The sequence below is a fragment of the Passer domesticus genome, chromosome 8, assembly GCF_036417665.1.
Source record: "Passer domesticus isolate bPasDom1 chromosome 8, bPasDom1.hap1, whole genome shotgun sequence".
Lineage (NCBI taxonomy): Eukaryota > Metazoa > Chordata > Aves > Passeriformes > Passeridae > Passer > Passer domesticus.
In genome coordinates this window covers 8,230,826-8,250,860 of record NC_087481.1, presented here as the reverse complement: position 1 = coordinate 8,250,860, position 20,035 = coordinate 8,230,826, and the positions used below count along the sequence as shown (strand labels likewise).

Below are 20,035 nucleotides of genomic sequence, written 5' to 3'. Positions count from 1 at the left end.
CGTGGGGCTCGAGGCGGGGGGAGCGGGCAACGGACAAACGGACACGGGGACAAACCGACCCGGAGCTTCAGTTGCAGCAGCGGCAGCGGCAGCAGCAGCAGCAGCAGCAGCAGCGGCAGCAGTAGCAGCGACAGCGAGAGAAGAAACTTTCGATTCTCTTCTCCTCTCCCTCTCCCGCGGCCCCGTACCTCTCCCGCTCTCCCTTTCCCGGTCTCCCCTCCTCTCCCCGCCTCCCTCTCCCTGTTCCCGGCCGGGCCATGCCCCCGGCCCGCCCCCGGCCCCGGGCGGGGCTGCCCCGTGCCCGCCCCCGGCCGTCCCACCGAGGTTTGGTCCCAGCCCGGCTCTGGCCGTGCTGGCGCTGGCGCTGCTGGGCGGGGTTCAGTGCCTGGGGCCGGGGCGGCATCGCTGGCTTTTGGCTCCGCCTGGCCCGAGCCCGGCCCCGGCCCCGGCCCCGGCCCCGACCCCGGCCCCGGCCCCGACCCCGACCCCGGCCCCGGCCCCGGCTCCTCCCGGGGCCCGCGGAGGACACACGCGGCCCCGCCGCTCCCGCCGCCTCCGCTGCGGCTTGCCCGGCCCGAGCTCCGCCGCTCGGCAGCGCGGCCCCCGGCCCCGCGGCTCCCGGGTCGCGTTGCAAAGAGCGAACGCCGGGGGATGGCCGGGCCGGGGCGGGTGAGGGGCGCTCGGGGGCCGTTGCTGGCCCCGGGCCGAGCGCTGACAGCCGCGTCCCGCCCGCAGGGAAGGCGCAGCAGCGCCTGAAGGAGCGGTACCGGCTGGGCTCACTGCTGGGCCGGGGCGGATTCGGCAGCGTCTTTGCAGCAACGCGGCTCTCGGACGGCGCCCCGGTGAGCGGCGGGGCCGGCGGCGGGCGGAGGAGGAGGGGGCGCAGGAGGAGGAGGAGGAGGATGGGGCTGGGCAGGGGCGGGCGTTGAGCTGAGCCCGCTGCTCCCTTTGGCTTGCAGGTGGCCATCAAAAGGGTGCCTCGGAACCGCATCTGGCATTGGAGCGAGCTGGTGAGTGAGCCGGGACAGCGGGAGAAGCCGGGCCGTGCCGGGCGGGGATGAGCCGAGCCCCGGCAGGGTGGGAGCCGCCAGGACATCCCGAGGGGGAGCGGGCGTGAGGCCAGCGCAGGGCGCAGAGCATCCCGGGCTAGCTGACGGGTTCCCCAGCCCTGGCCCAGCATTGGCCCCCACTGACGGCATCGTGCTCCTCCCGCAGCCCGACGGCACCAGTGCTCCCCTGGAGGTTGTGCTGCAGGACAAGGTGTCCACTGGCTTCCCCGGTGTCATCCAGCTGCTGGAGTGGCTTGAGCTCCCCAGTGACATTGTCATGGTGCTGGAGCGGCCAGAGCAGTCTCAGGACCTCCTGCATTTCATTCAAGCACGGGGGTTCCTGCGCGAGGAGGTGGCGCGGCAGCTGTTCCGCCAGGTGCTGGAGGCCGTGCGGCACTGCACCAGCTGCGGGGTCCTGCACCGCGACATCAAACCAGAGAACATCCTGGTTGACCTGGCCACCGGGCAGGCCAAATTGATTGACTTTGGCTGTGGCACCTACCTGCAAGAGACAGCCTACACTCACTTTGCAGGTGAGCCTACACAGGACTGTGCTCCCGCTCCTGGCATCTCATGGCCCAAGATCTCACAGCCCAAGCTGGGTGTGGCAGCGGGGATTCTCCCTTTTGCTGCCACTCAGGGGACTGAATCTGCAGCTGAGTTGCTTTAGAGCAGGGCTGGGTGGGGAGCCATCTTCCAGCCCTGCTGGCAGCCTTTGCCCACCACTGTGCCCAGGACTGGGGCTGGGCTGGGGCAGCCAGCCTGACAAAAACAGTCGTGGGTGAGGTTAGCAGAGAGGGAGGTCAGAACCTGTGCCCCAGCCGGTTTGTGTGCAGGCAAGAGGAAGGGCTTGGACTGCTCCACTTGCCCTGTTTATCTTGCCTTTATAATATGTTTGGGGCAGTGCAGGCAGGGAGAATGAGGGCATGGTTTTTCCCCAGCACTCAGTGGGTATTTCCTTTGCATGTCATGGTCAGGCCTAGCCAGGGCTTCCACTGTCGCCTTCCCACACCAGTGGCTTCTTTTGCAATCCCAAGTTTGTACACCAGTCCCAGATGCTGGTGAGAGGACAGTGGTCACCCTGTGTGCCACTGATGCAGCCCCCGCCCGCCCAGGGATGCTGGGGCCAGGCTCTGGGAGCAGCAGCATCCCCCTGATGAACTCCATCTGTATTCCACAGGAACACCATCCTACAGCCCCCCGGAATGGACCCGCTTTGGCTGGTACCATGGCGAGCCAGCTACCATCTGGTCCCTTGGCATCCTGCTGCACGAGATGGTCTGTGGGAAGATGCCTTTCAGGAGGGGCTGGAACTTCAGCTGGGGCCAGCTCTCGCTGCCACAACGGCTCTCTCCAGGTGAATCCTCTTCTCTGGGCAAGGGTGCAATACCAGTGCTGGGAGACAGCAGCGGGCTCGGGAGCATCCTGCTCTGGCAGCTGCTGAGGAGGTGGCACATGTCCTGCTCTCCCCCAAAACCAAGAATTGATGGGAAAGTTCAGGCCCAGCTCTGAGCGCATCCAGCATGACCTGGGCATGGGAATAGTGGGGCAAAGCCAACAGGAGCCTTCTCCAGCTGACGGGCAGTTTCTGGTTTCTCTCCCCAGAGTGCCAAAATCTGATCGGGTGGTGTTTATCCATGCACCCCTTGGCCAGACCCTCATTAGAAGAGGTGTTCTGTCATCCTTGGATGCAGGATATTCATCTGCCCTAGAAGAAGGGAGAGAGCCAAGGCACACTGTGCTGCAGAGCCCCGGTAAGTTACAGCTGCACACATGCCTTGGCAATGAGAAGCAAAGAAAGCCAGCCTGTGTCACTGCACCAGGGTCATGGGATGGGAACACGCAGCCCTTGTGCTGGGGCTGAGCTGCTCTGCCCAGCCCTGGTGGCTGCCATCCAAGCAGGTTTTGCTTGTCCTGGTTCCCTGACAGCTGGGGCCCTGGGCAGAGCCCTGACATCCTGGTCTCACCCCAGGGAAGGAGAAGGAGCCCCCAGAGAAGCTGTACCAGGTGGGGCTGCTGCTGCAGGAGACAGCGAGGATGACATCAAGGATGACATGAAGGATGACAACCTCTTCCTCAACCTGGCCACCAGCAGTTGAAGGTGATGCACTTTGATTGTGGCACCTTCTTCAAAGCCAAACTCCACAGGGAGTTTGCAGATGAGTCCACACGTGGGGAAATGCTCCCAGATTTGGGCATTGCACAGCCTGGCTGGGAAGCAAAGGTTCCCCCTTTGCTGGGGCAGATGGAACTAATTCTTCAGTCAGCTGCCCAACTGCTTTTTTGGCAGGGCTGGGGGCATGGGCTGGGGTGGGTACGAAATGGGAGTGGGCTCCTGGCCCTTCCAACAGCCCCCAGCACCCACCATGCCCTGGGCTGAGGCTGGGGCAGCCAGCCCAACAACAAACCCCCGTGGTGGGAGCAGAGGTGGGACTCCAGAACATGTACAGGGGCTGCTTTGCTGTGCAGGCAAGGAAGGCCTTGGGCTGCTCCACTGCCCTTGTTTGCTTTGGGATCATGGTTATTTTGGGGGGCAGTGCTGAGGGAAAGAGATAAAGTGTGGAGCTCCCTCACCCATGGCTGGATTTTTCCCTGGCATGTAGGGGTTCGGCCTTCCTCAAGGCCCTGACAGAGCTAAGAGTTGTGACCTTTCTTCTTCTTTTCCCTTTTTGTCTCTAACCTCTTTTCAACAATTTGTTTGTTTTTTCTAGAGGAAGCATTCTAGGTGGTCCAGTCTGGATTGGGAAGTGCTTGGGAGCAGCTGTGGCGTGGATGGGCCGTGCCCTTGGAGCAGGCTGAGGACATTTTTTGGGACCAGCTTTTCTTCCAGCCATGGATGGCATGAGGTGGGTCCCCGTCTGCTTGGCAGGGTAGGATCAGAGCTTTTGGGAGATGGCAGCGAGCACAGGAGCATCCTGCTCTGGGCAGCTGCTGAGCAGGTGGATGTGCCAAGGCTGGCTGCAGGCTGGGCACATGTCCTGCCCTCCTGCCCTGCTCCCAAAGGCAGCACTGATGGGCAGCTCTGGGCACAGCTCTGGGCACAGCCAGCACGGCCTGGGCACCGCGGGCAGCTGGGACAAGGGGACAGGAGCCCTCAGCTGACGGGCAGTTTCTGCTTTCTCTCCTTGCAGCCGGGCTCTGTGGATGCTGAGGCTGCTCTGGGCTCTGCCAGGGCTCTGCTGGAGCTCAGCACGGGGCCGGAATCAGCCAAAGAAGAAATGGTGTCACCTGCAGCACAGACTTGCTTGAGCATTTTGGCAACGCAGCTCAAGTTTGCAGAGTGTACACCTCCAGAGGAAAACATGACACCTCCCAAAAATTAAACTTGTTCAATACCTTCTGAAATGAAATCAATCTGGGATGACTCCAAATGACATTTTTTCGCTTGCTCAAGCTGTAGCTCAGCCCTTCTCTGAACAGTTGTCTCCCCCACCTGCCTTTTACTTCTCCCTTTTTTCCCCCAGTGAATTCCCAGCCCGTTGCTGTCTCCATCACTTGCTGGCCTTCCTTGTTGCCCATGACCACAAGGAAGGCCAAACCCCTGGTTTAGGGACTCATGCTGTCACTGGCTGAGGAGCAGCAATGTTTCAGAGGTCCAGTGGCATTTTAGTATCATTCAGAGCCACTCTCCAGCCCTCAGCTCTCCTCACTGCTGAGTTCCCACTCCCTTCATCCTTGCAGCAGGATGAGCTCTGTGAATCCCCTTGAGCCTCCCCACTCTTCCCAGCCAATGCACCCACCTCAGTGAGGCTGAAGCTGAAGCTTCTCTGTCTCCTCTGGCACTCCAGTCCAGTCCCCTGTGTGGGGAGCCCCAGCCCCAGAGCACAGCACACAGCAATGCAGTCCGGGCTGGAGCAGCTGCCCTGCAGCCCTGGCTTGGCTGTTTGTGGCAGCTGAATGCTCCCTGTTTCCAGCTGTCCCTGCAGGATGGCCCCAGGGCAGAGCCCAGCAGGGCTCCCACTGCAGCCCCTGCAGCTTGGGGCAGACAGTGCTCCCAGAGCTGAGGTTCTTGGGGAGCACCCGGAGCTGTGCCTCGCACTCAGTGCTGGCAAGTGTTGTGTTCTCATCTCCTGCAGCCTGAGGGGAAAACAACCTGTGCTGCCAGGCCAGCACTGCCCCTCTGGGCAGAGACAAGGCTGTAAGGCTGTCCCATTCCAGAGGAGCCTGCACTGAGCCTTGGCAGGGCCTGGCAGGGCTGGAGCCGGGTCTGGCCTGCTGTCCGGGACTCGCTGCCCACCAACCGCCCCCACCCACCACGCTCCATCCTCCAGAGACAGAAGGATCTGTGTGTGCCAGGGGCTCTTGGATGTCTCTGTACCCAGGGACAAAAGGATCTGTGTGTGCCAGGGCTCTTGGATGTCTCTGTATCCATGGACAGAAGGGTCTGTGTGTGCCAGAAGCTCTTGGATGTCTCTGTACCCAGGGACAGAAGGCTCTGTGTGGGCCAGAGTTTCCATAATATCTCTGTACCCATGGGTATGGGATGAACACGGACAGTGAAAGTGTCAGTCATGTTTCTTGCACACTCCTTCCTTTGTGTACAAGACACATCCATGCACACCCCCACATATTGGTATATTAATAGGATAGGAATGGATAGAGACTTCGCACAGAGCTCTAACTTTGGCATAACTCACTCTTTAGCCAGAGACCAGGGGATTTTTTTCCCCAGCTCTGTGGGAGAAGGTGTCCAAGAGCTGAAGGAGCAGCATTCAGAAGCAGTTTCAGGATTTCTAGGCAGGAAGTGGAGCTCACAACCATCCATATAACTCGCCATATTCATTGGGATGGGCTGCTGCTTCTCTAGGAATATGGCCCAATGCAGACATGAGACTTGGAAAAATCCCAGCTCTCTGTGGGTTTGTGCAAAAGGGGGAGCAGCACAAACACTTTGTGCCTGCCTAGGGGCACAAGGTCCAAGGAGTTTTGGTGGCAGAGGGTGACCTGGGCTGGTGGCAGGTGAAGTTCCATTCCATGACATTCTCAGAGTGGCACAGGACAAAGGTCCAAGTACCCCCAACCCCACTGATGAAGTCCTTGGAGTGCTGCATATCCTCTAGGAAAAGCTGCTGTCACACAATCCATTGGGATTTATAACTTTCATTTCCAACACTTTAAATCCAAATTTCAAACTGCAATATTTTTACATACAAGACACAGTAATGCATAAATGCATGGTAGATCTTTCAATTTCCTATTGATTCAATCACAATTTAAAATAACATAATATTGCAAACAAAACCCTGAATGTTTTAAAAAAGGGATGCTGAGGTCAGTAATATGGATCCATGCCATCAGAACATTTACAGAGTAACTGATTTCTCTTCTTAGAAAGATCAGTTACCTCTTAATCCAAAATTACCGAAGATTTTTACTACACATTTGTTTTTTGTTTTTATCTTTCATATTTTTTCTTTTCTTTTTTGTCCAGTGTTTTTAACAGAGAACTCGTCCTACAAAAGGAATGTACAGCAAAATGAGATACATTTCTGATAAACAATGAAAATGTAAGCTCCTCCTCTGTTTTCTTTTCTCTGGATACCCTGAAGAAAAAAATCTAGCAGATATGAGCAGAGGTGTGAAGTGTTTCATTTGGACTGTGCTGGAGTTCAGCACTGCTGACATCCTGATCCAGTCAAGAGCTGCAGAATTCTTTTGCACATCTTGAACCCTGTGTTTGCAGGCATAGCACCTGCAGTGCTGGCGCACCAATGCACATGAATAACTCTGTTATTCCCTCTCAGAATTTGGGCTCTGCCCCAGCACGAGGTGCTGCAGCCCTTTGCTCCTGGTTCCCGTGTGGAGCAGCTCCCTTCCTGCTGGCTGAGCTGCTCAGGCAGAACCCGGCAGCTCCTGGCCCTGCAGGGCTGAGGCTTTTCCCCATTGCTGGGCACAGACTGATGGAGCAGCACTGCTGAACACGGGCACACAGAGGGACCAGGATCAGCTGCCTTTGGCCACCTGAGGCTCCAAGGCCCAAACTCTGAGCAGCCAGGGCTGGAAGAGACTCGCAGGCTCCCTGGTGGCTGTGCTGCCCCACTTGTGCCTGGCCAAGCTTTGCTTGGGGCACAGGGAGAACAAGGGGCAGCTCCCTCCCAGCCCCAGCCCAGGGACCCCTCCAGCCCCAGGGCTTGGGGCACTGTCAGCACCTGCTGCTCCAGCCACCGCTCCTGCTGGCCCTGACAGCAACACCCAAACTGGGGCTGATCCCGAGGGAGCAGCAGCAGGGCCTGGATCTGATCCCTGACTCTGGGGCAGGCCTGGACAAATGACCCCACAGCAGCAGCAGCAGCACATGGAGCTGACTTGCAATGTCGCCTTGACTTTTTAAGATTTTCTAAGTGTTCTGATGTTTGCATTCTTGTACCAAACTTTCTCACACACTTTCTGTAAACAACTTATTGTTTTGCATTCTTTTATGGAGGAGGAGAAACTTGATGGACTGTTCGTTTGTCCTTGGAAAGGTGGCACTTTCACCCTCCAATCCACTGTCATATTTGGAAATCTATAAATGTTGGAGTGAAAAAATAAACTTGCCCTCTTTCCTGCCTTGAGAGCAACAGCGTCTCTGCGTCGTGTTGTCTTGTGTCCTATAGTGACATTTCAGCACAGCCCCTGCCACTCTTCCCTCCTGTGTGCAGCGGTGTCACAGCAGCCTGAGGCACCTGGGAGGCCCCAGTGCCAGCAGGGACTTGAGATGGCAGTCCTGGGCTCCTGGAGGTTGTGCAAGGAACAGAGCTGGGGACTCCCTGTCCATGGGGAGCTTCCAGATGGAAGAGGCTGCTGTGCCCAGGCAGCTCCAAGGGCAAAGAAAGGAGGGTCTCAACCACTGGATCTGTGCCAGTCCCACAGTCCTGGGCAGCAGCCATTGAGCCCTGGGGGAACAGAGGGCACAGCAAGAGGGACAAAACCAGGCAAGGTCAGAGACTGGAGAGAGTCAAGACATGAGAGCAGGAACAGCTGCTCCATTGCACTCTTGGAGAAAGCTCCTGGCTGGTTCAAAGTGCTGAAAGGCTTGAAGGGCAGAGAGGAGGCCACAGCAAACAATGCTCCTGTTTCCACACTCTCCACTCTGCGTGTCCCAGAAGGAATTGGATGAAATGTGTTCTTCTCTCCAAGTCGTCTCGTTCAGGATAAGCAGCTTAGTACCAGGAGCTGAAGGAGCTGAAGCCTCAGGCCAAAAGAGCTGAGCAAGAGGAGACTTTCTGAGCAAATGAGTGCTGCTAACATGGACCTAGCTGAATTCAGCAGATAGAATCACGGAATCACAGAATCCTTTCTGTTGGAAAAGACCTCTGAGCTCACCCAGTCGAGCTGGTCACACAGCAGTGCCAAACCCAGCACTAAACCACGTCCCTGAGGTGCCAAGGCCTGGACAACAGCCCTGAGTGAGGCCTGAACAGCAGGCCCTGAGCCAAAGGTGGCCTCTGTATGAACCTTCCAACCAAAGGTTATCTTTGTATCTGCTCATTAATGAAATATGCATGGTCATTAGCACTGTGATAGATGTAGCCACTCATTAGTGAAACATGTATTGACCTTTTTGTATTTAGAAGCCAGACAAGGCCATGAAATCTGACATCTGGCCTTGTTTGGGCTGAAGGATCAAAGTCACCTCCCTTGGCTCCTCCTGGGGCCCTGGCCAGGCTTTGGGAGGAACCCAAGAGGAGGATGAAACCAGATGTTCCTGCACTAGAAGCGCTGTCAGTTTGTTCATTCAGCACTGTCAGAGCTGGGCCCTCTCACAGCGAGGTTGGAGCCTCACCTGTGGCTGGAGGCAGCTGCAGGAATTCCCAGTGTCCAGGAGTGGCTCTGCAGCCCTTGGCTGTGACAGCTTCCCCCAGCTGCTTTGTGGATCTGGGGGATGGTGAAGTCTGAGGGTAAATGATGCTGGATCTTTCTTAATTACTGCTGCAGTCTTTGGTGCTGATGGTTGGGTGCATTACTGAGCTGCTCCTTTTGTGATTCTTTGCTGCTTTGAGCTGCAGTAAATGACACTGATTCCTTCAGCTGCAGTCTGTGTCTTTGGTGCTGACCCTGCCCACTGGTAAAACAAAACTGGCACAGTCTGGCCAGATCACAGCAAAATGTCTCTTGTTAAATGTAAATGTGAGGAGTCAGTGCTGTCAGAAATTCCCAGATGGGAAGCCCTTCCCTGGAGTTGGCTGGCTCTGGAGTGGGCTGAGGTCGCAGCACCGTGTGAGCAGTGGGGCAGTTGTTTAAAATAAGCGGAACCCCTGGATGTCTTAAAATGTATCCAAAAATTGCATACGGAAAAGGAAAAGAACTTGTGGGTTTGGGCAGACAAAGATGAATTTGTTAACAGTACATTGGAAACAGCACCTTCAGAAGGAACAGTTATTGTTGGAATGCTCCCACATGGAGCAACAGAAGGTTTTAATCTTGAGCTCCGATGCATTTATGCAAGTGAAATATTAATATGATAAATAACTATGTACATATTTATAGTATAATAAGACCTTAATATATATATATAGATATATATCTATTTTATATGTATGTCTATACCTATCTAGCTATATCTATATTTCTATATCAATATCTATATCTATGTATAAAATAGTAATAATGTGAAATAGTGCTGACAATACGAATTTGGCAGCTTTGGCTGCTCAGGGATGTAACATTAAACACTCTACAGAAAATGATTGGCCAGGACCCTAATGTTAGAGGTAAACTTTGTGAGATTGTATACAATGAAAAAAGGAGGAAGGGATAAAATTGTCTATTTTTACAGGGTTTGCTGATACTGTGATGCAGAGTGCTTTGTCTGTTACTGTGAAAAATACCGTGATTAAGACTGCAGGGTTTTTCATGAACCAGACTATCTTCAAACTGCAGGATTTGTTGAACGGGTGAAGGGGTTATTAAAAGAACAGTTGAAAAAAAGAGATGGGAACCTGTCCCCATGGAGAACCCATCTCCCAGATGTGCTCCATGCCCTTAACAGTGGCCCACTGGGGAAATGCAAACCTCTGGCTGTGCACAGCTGCACCCAATTTGCAAATGCAGCCATGGACAGTGGGACTTGGACTGCCTGGGAAATTGTTGTGGGTGTGATGGCCCCTGGCAGGGCCAGCCCAAAGGTTGCAGGGCTGGACCTTCATGCATTGGAATTAATTAGGATAAATCAGAAGCAAATGAGAGCTGTCAATACTGAGACAGGAATTCAGATTCCTCCAGGACACTTTGGTTTGGTAACTGCTCGCTTGGAGCTTGGCCTTGCAAAGGGTTCATGTCATGGCAGGAGGAATTGATGCAGAATATCAAGGAGAAACTACAATAATTTTGTTAAACAACACTGAACAAGATTGGATTATTCAACTCCATGACAGGGTAGCACAATTATTGTTGCAATTTTAAGAACAATTTTGAATAAAGGAGATCCGCCTCCAATCACCACCGTTTGTGGAGATAAAGGGTTTGGATGCAGCAGTCCTAATAATGGAGCCAGAGTGTGGGCCCAGAGGCCAAAAGGCTCTCCCAAGGCACGTGAAGGAACAGCTCTGGGGAAAGACAGCACTGAATCCTGAAACCTGAGCAGGAGCAATGGGAATATGTCCCTGCAGCCAAGTATTCTGTGTGAGAACAAGGAGATATTACAGGATACTGTTTTACACATCCTGCCAGACCAAATCTCCTTGTTTGCCCCAATGACCCCTTTGGAAAATGCTCTGATCCACGGGGCTCCATGTGAAGGCTGCTGTGACACTGAGGGACTTGCACACAAATTCCATCCAGGATTCTGGGTGCCCTCAGGGACTGGGACCCGGCCCCCTTCCAGCCAAAGGGGAAAAGGCCCCACCAAGCCTTGTTACCCACAGACAACATGGTAAAGCTGAACAGCAAAGGACCTTGGAGGCATTGTTCTGGAATAAAAAAGGCGCCAGCTCCATGGACAACAGAATTATTGTTCCTAACCCAAATGAGACTGAGGAAAAAGAATGAGTAACCTTGTCACTGAAGTACTGCTGATGTCTGTAAGTTGTATCTTGAGTGTCAGCCAGAAACTTTGTTTGCCACAAACACCTCTAGAGTTTCACCAAGGATTCGTCATTAAATTCTTATGAGAATGTAAAGATCAAAGTAGCCAAAATACTCAAAATACCTAATTGCTGGAAATGTTCTCAACCGATGCTGGGAGGAATGGGGTTCCCTTGGAGGGCCCAGGGAGGAGCCCTGGATCCATCAGCAGCCCACAGTGGGAAATGGGAAATCAGACCTTTGGTACTGGGAATGGGAGCTGCTGGGTGTGTGGACACTGCCCATAAACAGCTTCCTAAAGGATGGTTTGGGTCCTGTTTCCAGGCAATGCTGATGCCTCCCTTGAGGGTCCTTCGGCAACAACCACAAGGAAGAGTTGGGGCCAAGAGAACATTTTCCACCCATGGAGCGCCTTTGTTCTCAGAAAACCAAAGATTCTGGTTCACACTGTGCCCCATGTGCACTGCCCTGTCCTGCGGATATTACAGTAAAGATATAAATTGATTATTAGAAAAAATAGCAAATGATCCTGTTAAAATATCCAATAGTACATCCCAGGAGCTCCAACAAACACAAATGGGGCACAGCCTGGGATTATCTGCTTGCTGGCCAGGGAGGAACCTGGGCTCTCATGGGACAGGAATGTTGCACTGCTATCTGATGGGCTTGAAGACAAACAGTCAGGAATCACCTTAACAGAAAAAGCAGTTGAAGAGTGGCAGCAAGAAGAAAATCTTTCTTGGTGGCATTGGCTTTATGGCTGCCAAATTGGAGGCTGCTGTGAAATGAATTTGTGGCAGTGTCTGTTGTCATTGCAGTGTGAGCACTTGGTGTGTTATGATTTCATGTTAGAGTTGTTGTGACACTGTGCTGGAAATGGAGTATTGAGACTTGTCTAGAAAGAGACACAGTCTCAAGTAAAAAGGGACATTTGATAAAATAACAGGGAATAGCAATTAATTAGGGTTGTTTTAATAGGAATGGGAATTATAGCTCTGAGTACTGAACAGCACTTAAATAAAGAACAAGAGGCAATGCCTTTATGACTAATACCTAAATCTAAACTGTGTTATTGAAAGAATTGTTATGAATTGTAGTTCCTCTACAGTTAAAGGACAAATTGAAGTCCTGAGGCCTCAGCACCAGGCCCTGATTGAGGCCTGAACACCAGGCCCTGAGCCAAAGTTCAGCTCTAGATAAACTTTGCCACCAAATCTTATATTTGTATCTACTCATTAATGTATCATTATGAGGAATATGATCTCTGCATGTGTTCATTGGTGAAATGAGGATTTACCTTTCTGTATTTAAAAAACAGACAAGGCCCATCTGGCCTTGTTCAGGGGCTGAAGGATCAAAGTCACCTCCTTTGGTTCCTCCTTGGGCCCTGGACAGGCTTTGGGAGGAACCCAAGAGGAGTGAAACCAGATGTTCCCACACTAGAAGTGCTGTCAGTTTGTTCATTCAGCACTGTCAGAGCTGGGCCCTCTCGCAGCGAGGTTGGAGCCTCACCTGTGGCTGGAGGCACCTGCAGGAATTCCCAGTGTCCAGGAGTGGCTCTGCAGCCCTTGGCTGGGACAGCTTCCCCCAGCTGCTGTGTGGATCTGGGGGATGGTGAAGCCTGAGGGGAACTGGTGCTGGATCTTTCTTAATCACTGCTGCAATCTTTGGTGGTGATGATTGGGTGCGTTGCTGAGCTGCTCCTTTTGTAATTATTTTCTAATAATTATGTGTTTTACTTTTGTAATTTTTGCTGATTTACCTTATATAAATGACACAATTCCTTCAGTTGATGTCTGTGTCTTTGGTGCTGACCCTGCCCACTGGCAAAATTGACCCTGTGGGCTCCATAGAACCAAGGGGCCCTTGTGACACCACAGGGCCTTGTGTGACCTGGGGACCATGGTGACCCTGTGGGGCTTAATGGAACCAAGGAGCCATTGTGACACTGTGGGACGTTGACACGATCCGTCCTAAGGACGTGATTCGTGAAGGTTCTTTTTCACTGATCTCAGGGTGCAAAAACTGACACGACAAGGGGATTTGCAGTAAAATCAAAATACATATACTTTTATTAAATAGCCATAGAAAAAAAATGCGTTAGAGCGAGAAGGGGAATGAAGAAAGGGAAAAGAATAAGGAAAAGAAAAAGAAGAGAGGAAGGGCAAGGAGGTATATAGCTACCAGACGTGCAGATGACAAAGTCCCTCCAAGTCCGGTCGACGAAGAGGCCTGTCGTCTTCACGTCAGGAGAGATCTCAAAGGTATCAGTCAGCTCTAACCTTTTTTATAGTCCTTTTGAAATGGGGGAAGGGGACACATTTCAAAATAGTCTATTGATAAAAGGTACAAGGAGTCCATCAGTAGTCCATCAGGAACAGGAGTCGTCAATAGCAGACGTCGAAGGCGGGAACCATTGTCTTCTCGGTCCAGTGGTCGCTTGCAAAACTTGCTCTGCTCCCTACGCATACCTTCCCTCACCCTATGGTGGGGATTTCAGTCTTAGTCCTTTTGGGAAGAAAAGGGGAGCTTTTCCATGTAGGGGTCACACGTCTCAGTCCTTGAGGGAGAAACCTTCTCCCATCTCAGTCCATCTGTCACGGTGGTTGATGTACGGTGGAATGGGGGGGTCCTTTTGTGGTGACCTCCGGAAAGGTCATTCCAGAGAGAAAGTCCAGCCAAGTCAGAAGGGTGGAGAAATTCCAGCACTAGCGCTGCTAGGTGATGCAGGCAAAGGAGAGCACACTGCCCCTTCTTGGATGCAGTGTTCCATGAGTTGAGCAAACATACCCGTAGGCAATTATCTGGCTTGGTGGACCAGACAGACCTGGATTTTCAGAACAGGATCTTTCCCTTTCCCCGGTGGTCTTGGCTTTCATGACGATCGAGAGGCAAAAAATAAGGGAAGTTTCGGACAGACTCTCACAGATGTCATGGAACCACATTGCCCATTCTGACACTGTGGGGACTCATATAGACAAGGGTCCATCATTTTCCTCTCCCTGTCCCTGCCCTAGGCCAGCAGCAGAGTCAGGTCTGGCCCTGCAGCAGGAACTGCAGGCACTGGAGGTCAGGGACAGCCACTCTGGGTCTGGAATGCTCAGCAGATGCTCAGCTCGGGCAGCTCCTGCAGCCCCAGGCCCAGCCCCGCTGCCCAGCCCAGCAGCAGAGTTGGCCCCGGGGCTCCTCAGGCAGCTCCTGCTGGCCCAGGGACAGGCCAGCCTCTTGCCAGGGCTCCTCTGCACACCCACGGGCTCCTGCTCTGCTCCTGGCCCATGCCAGCTGCCCCCAGAGCCTTTCCCAGGGGAACACGTCTGTGCTGGCCCCAGCAGCCATTGCTGCAGCCCCTGCCCTGCTGCCCAGAGCCCTGAGCTGGGGCTGCTGCTCTGCAGAGCACGGGGGCTGTGCTGCCCGGGGCCCTGGGCTGCCTCTGCTGGGCTCTGCTGCTCAGCCTGGCACACAGAGGCAGCTGATGGTGCTCCCTGCACTGACCCCCTCCCACACAGGCTCTGCGGGGCATGGAGGGGGCTCAGAGGTGCCTGCCTTGTGCCAGGGCTGCCAGAGGGGCTTGGGGCTGCCCTGGATCCATCTGGGGGAATTCCCTGAGGCTCAGACCAGGCAGTGCCCAGACTCCTTTCCCTGGGCCTGCTGTGTCCCTAGGCTGCAGAGCTCTCCTGGCTCACAGCACACATTCAGTCCTTGATCTCGGGGTGACCCCAGCCTGGCCAGGCCTGTGCCCAGTGAGCTCCACTCCCTGCTGCTCTCTGGCACACCCTGTCCCTGCAGGAACCCTACAGGTTCTCCTGGCAGCTCCCAAGGCCCTCCAGACAAACCTTCCCCTGCCATCAGCCCTGGCACAAGCTGCAGAGCCCCAGGAAGGTTCAGCACAGACCATTCACCATCTGATGGGCACTGGCCATCAACAAGCAAGACCTGACCCAGACCTGAGTCCCCTGAAGGCCCCAGTGAGACCCTGATCTCATCCCTCTGAGCCCTGGGAGAACAAGGAATACAAGGAGCCTCTTGAGAGTCTGAGAGTGACTCTGGAGGGGAGCAGAGCCTCCCTGCCCTGCGCTCAGGAGATACCCTTTGCTGGTGGAGCTGCTGTGCTGGAGCCCAGCTGTGTCCCAGCAGTGCCCATGGCCTGTCCCTGCCTGAGGGCACAGCACGGACACGCAGCAGGACAGTGACCAAGCTGCCAGAGCACTCCGGCCTCGCACCCACAGCAGGGCTGGGAAGAGGAGTGTGGAGCTGGGAGGAGCAGATGTGGGAAGAGGCAGGGCCATTGTCCCTGGCCGTGCTGCTGTGCTGGGAGCCACTTCCCTCCACCTCTGCTCACAGGCACTGCCCCTGCAGAGCCAGAGAAGGGCTGAGGAAATGCCTTGGACAGACAGGTCAGGGCAGGAACTTGTTTTTATTTAAATGCCAAAGGAACAAGCCTCTTGCAAGTCTTTCTGTTTCAAAAGAAAGGTAGATATTAATATTGAAATGCTAAAAGTAATACTACAGTATTTTGTAAGAAACATTACAACAATACAAATAGTCCCCATAATAAGAAATAGACAAATAGGGGGGAAAAGGATGAGATTGTAAGAGTTACATTCTGAAGGTTATGCAGCAGAAAAGGGAATTTATTGCTTTTGAAGATACAGTCACCAGTTTTCTCAGGGAATCCTTGAGCTCCTGGTTCCTCAGGCTGTAGATGAGGGGGTTCAGGGCTGGAGTCACCACCGAGTACAGAACTGACACTGAAAGATCCAGGGATGGGGAGGAGAGGGAGGGGGGCTTTAGGTAGGCAAATGTGCCAGTGCTGAGGAACATGGTGGCCACAGCCAGGTGAGGGAGGCAGGTGGAAAAGGCTTTGTGCCGTCCCTGCTCAGAGGGGATCCTCAGCACAGCCCTGAAGATCTGCACATAGGAGAAAACTATGAACACAAAACAACCGAGATATAGAACAGCACTTAGGACAGTAATCCCAAATTCCCTGAGTTTGGAGTGTGAGCAGGTGAGCTTGAGGATGTGTGGGATTTCACAGAAGAACTGGCCCAGGGCATTGCCATGGCACAGGGGCAGGGAAAATGTGTTGGCTGTGTGCAGCAGAGCATTGAGGAAACCACTGGCCCAGGCAGCTGCTGCCATGTGGGCACAAGCTCTGCTGCCCAGGAGGGTCCCGTAGTGCAGGGGTTTGCAGATGGACACATAGCGGTCATAGCACATCACTGTGAGAAGTGCAAATTCTGCTGACATGAAAAAGGCAAAGAAAAACACCTGAGCAGCACATCCTTTGTAGGAGATGTTGCTGGTGTCCCAGAGGGAATTGTGCATGGCTTTGGGGACAGTGGTGCAGATGGAGCCCAGGTCGCTGAGGGCCAGGTTGAGCAGGAAGAAGAACATGGGCGTGTGCAGGTGGTGGCCGCAGGCTACGGCGCTGATGATGAGGCCGTTGCCCAGGAGGGCAGCCAGGGAGATGCCCAGCAAGAGGCAGAAGTGCAGGAGCTGCAGCTGCCGCGTGTCTGCCAATGCCAGCAGGAGGAAGTGCCTGATGGAGCTGCTGTTGGACATTTGCTGGGGCTGGCCATGCATTCCTGTTCAGGGAGGACACAGTGACGAGTCAGGGCTGACTTTGCTAAACAATGTCCAAGCCCTTTCTCCCAGCTCTGCCCCTGCTGCTCTGTGCCATCCAATTTTCCTTTTCTCAGAGCCCTTCCTTCAGCCCTATGCCTGGAGCTCTGCTGGGATCTGGCCCCATTGCTGTGATGAGTGGGGGCTCTGCCCATGGACACCAAGGGGTCAGCTCTGCTCTGCAGCAGTGGGGTCATGGGAACAGGGACAGGGGCCAGTCCTGGGCTTGGATTTCATCAGCCCAAACTGCTCCTGAGGCAGAGGAGCTATGCAGCACCTACTGTCCCAGGGCTAAGGAACAGTGGCAGCCAAAGGCAGTTTGAGAGGGTTTCCTGCTGTGCCCAGGGAAATCAGAGAGAACTGAGCAATGCAAGAGCAGTGGCTGTGACTCAGTGAAGGGTGAGGGGAGCTGCTCTGTCACCCCATCTGTCCCCAGCTGCCGTTTCTGAGATCCAGGGCAGTCCTTGTGTTCCCCTGGAAATCAGCCTGACACAGCTGAGAGCAGAGGGACCCACAGCAGAGCAAACTGGCTCAGCCTTTCTCAGAGTCTCAGCCCCACTCTGGCCAAGGACACTCCTGTCACCCAGTGTCCCCTGGAGGCAGCTCACAACTTGGATGGCATCCCAAGGACACACCAAGGGTCCTGTCCATGGCACTGACTGAGGAGAGTTGACTCATTGCCAGCCTGCCCTGCCCAGAGCTCCCCGGGCACAGGGAGCTGGGACACCCCATTGCTGAGCTCAGCCTGCACAGGAGGAGCCCAAGCCTGACCCTGCAGCTGGAACTGCCATCCCAGAGAGCCCCTCAGCAACGCCAGGAGCACCTGGGCAAGGCAAGGAGAGAGAGAGCCAGGCCTGAGGAAAAGCCTTTCCCTGCCCAGCCCTGCACAGCCCCTGCCAGGCAGCACCAGGGCAGGGCAGTGGCCCTCAGGCCCTGTCAGCAGGAATGGGCACATGGCAGGAGAGATGCCCTTCATCTCTGCTGCTGCTCTGCCAGCCCAGGAGGGACTGAGGGCCCCGAGCCCCCGGGCTGAGGGTTGTGCTGGCTGGGAGGGGACACGAGGGCTGTGCTGCTCAGGGTAGTGTCTGCCCTGCAGGGCAGGGCTGGCAGTGCCACATCTGCCCTGCAGCAGGGCTTCCCTCAGCACTGCCTCCCTCCCTCCCTGCCCACGGCTCTGCTGCTGGAGCTGTGCCAGCCCGAGCTGCTCCTGTGGCCCCGGGCTCCTTCCCTGCCAGAGCTGCCAGAGCCCAGCCCAGCCCCTGGGCCAGCTCTGCCCTGCAGCTGCTCAGGGCTGCAGGGATTAAAGAACAGATCCCCCAGCCTGGGCACCATGGAAAGGTGATGCTGGATGGGCCTGAAGGCTGGGGAGGGGGGGGGGGGGCACTTGCTGAGGTTCCCAGGAAAACTCAGGGTAATGGTTTAAGAGCCTCAGCCCCTGCTCTGCCCGGCGCAGCTCAGTTTCCCTTGCCACCAAGGGAGCCAGGGAAAAGTGGGAGCACAGATTCGGGAAAGCAGAGACCCAAGCAGGAAAGCCCTGCCCTGAATGAGCTCATGAAAAGTCCCCTCAGGAATGAGCTGGGCGTGAACTGGAGCTCTGAGCAGCCCTGGCCCACACAGCACCCTCTCCACAGCAGCAGGACCTGCCCTGGCAGGAGTCACTCCTTGCCCCCACAGCTCCCCTGCACTGTCCATGGGGAGCTCCCAGGCAGGCTGAGAGCTGCCCCTGGCAAGTGGCACATCCCCTGGGCTGGCCAAGAGCCCTGAGGGCTGCAGGACCTGCTCTGCAGGACAGCCCTGGCAGTCCTGGCTGCAGCCCCAGCTTCACACCCCCTGCAGCCCTGCCCTGGCAGCAGGAGCCATCCTGCCCTGTCCCTCTGAGGGTGCCCAGGGCAGCTCTGCTCTGCAGCACATCCTCCTCCTCCTGCTCCCCTGCCACAGAGAAATTGGGAGAGTCCTCCTGGCACATCCCCCAGGCTGTGGGGTGTGCTGGCTTCAGGAGATCCCTCCAGGGGACATTGCCCTGCATCCACTGACTCACCATGTGGAGGGCTGTGAAGATCTTTCCCCAAGTGAAGTTTCAGCTCAATGACTTCCTCAGCCTGTCTCTGCCTGGCTCCTGTCCCCTCAGTGCCTGCAGGCAGAGCCCTCAGCCCTGCTGGGCTGGGAGAGGAGCTGGTCCTGGGAAGAGCTGTTCCTTTAAAGCTCAGCAGCACAGACACAGAACAAAGACTTTAATGACCCTCTTGGGACATGGACTCTGTTTACATCAGACTCAGTCCCTGAGAGAGCCTTCAAAAGACTTCTCCAGAACTCAAAGTTAAATTTAAACTCCAAAGTTTCTTGAAGTTTTAATGGGTCCCACTGAGGGACATGACTGAGAAAGTGTCCCCAGCTTCCAGTCACAGCAGAACACTGGAGGCAGTGATGACAGCTGGGGATAAACAAGGCAAAGGGGTCTCTGGTGCTGAATAAACCTGGATGTGTTTCAGGAATGCAAAGGGCCAAGGCCTGAGCTCCAGCCCCTGACAAGGCACATCCTGTCCCTCCCTCCTTGCTCAGGGCTCTTCCCGGGATGGGCACTGGGATGTGGGGATGTGCAATGCCAAGGGCAGCACCATGGGGCGGCCCCCACCAGGCTGCTGAGCAGGGACAAGCAGCCACCCTGTGATGTCACACAGCCCCTTGGATGTCACACAGCCACCTGTGATGTCACAGCCCACTCTGGGATGTCATACAGCACCCTTGTTTTGTCACAGAGCCAATTCTGGGATGTCACCCTGGAATGTCATGCAGCTGCATTGTGATGTCCCAGAAGACTCTGTGATGTCAGAAAGTTGCTTTGTGATGTCACAGTCTGTTCTGTGATGTCACAGTCTTCTCTATGATGTTACACAGCCACCTAGTGATGTCACAACCCACTCGCTGATGGCACAGAGCCACCAGCTGTTACGTCCGGATCTGCTCTATGGCCTCATACCCTACTCCATGATGTCACAGACAGCTCTGTGATGTCACAACCCCCTCAGTGATGTCACAAAACCCTCTCTGTTATGTCATGCTGCCACTCTCTAATGTCACAGCACACACTTTGACCTCAGTCGCCTCTATGGTGTCATACAGCCATGCCATGATGTCACAGCCTGCTCTGTGTTGTCACACAGTCTCCTCTATGATGCTGTAGCTGCTCAGTGACCTCACACAACAAACTCTGTGATGTCATAGCCCAACCTGTGACCTCACACAGCCCACTCTGTGCTGTCACACAGCCCCTTGCTGACATCACAGCTGCTCTGTGCCTCTAGGACACAGCCACAGAGGTGCCGCTGTGACACAGCCCCCTCTGGGACATCCCCCAGCCC

At 54.9% G+C, this 20,035-nt stretch overlaps 2 protein-coding genes and 1 pseudogene across 2 annotated transcripts in view; 1 reads left to right on the top strand and 2 right to left on the bottom strand.

Annotated features, from left to right (window-relative positions):
* LOC135305609 (zinc finger protein 850-like) overlaps positions 1–20,035 on the top strand; it is a 398,104-nt pseudogene that overhangs the window by 326,609 nt on the left and 51,460 nt on the right.
* The window catches only part of LOC135305990 (zinc finger protein 239-like), a 42,917-nt gene that overhangs the window by 17,021 nt on the left and 5,861 nt on the right, over positions 1–20,035 (bottom strand). The window lies entirely within an intron of this gene.
* Positions 15,651–16,616, bottom strand: LOC135305991 (olfactory receptor 14J1-like). The gene has a single exon (XM_064429564.1). It carries the CDS (start codon positions 16,614–16,616, stop codon positions 15,651–15,653), a length of 966 nt encoding a protein of 321 aa, XP_064285634.1.

Coding starts and splice junctions, on each gene's coding strand:
- LOC135305991 (XM_064429564.1), bottom strand. CDS start 16,616: ATGTCCAACAGCAGCTCCATCAGGCACTTCCTCCTGCTGGCATTGGCA.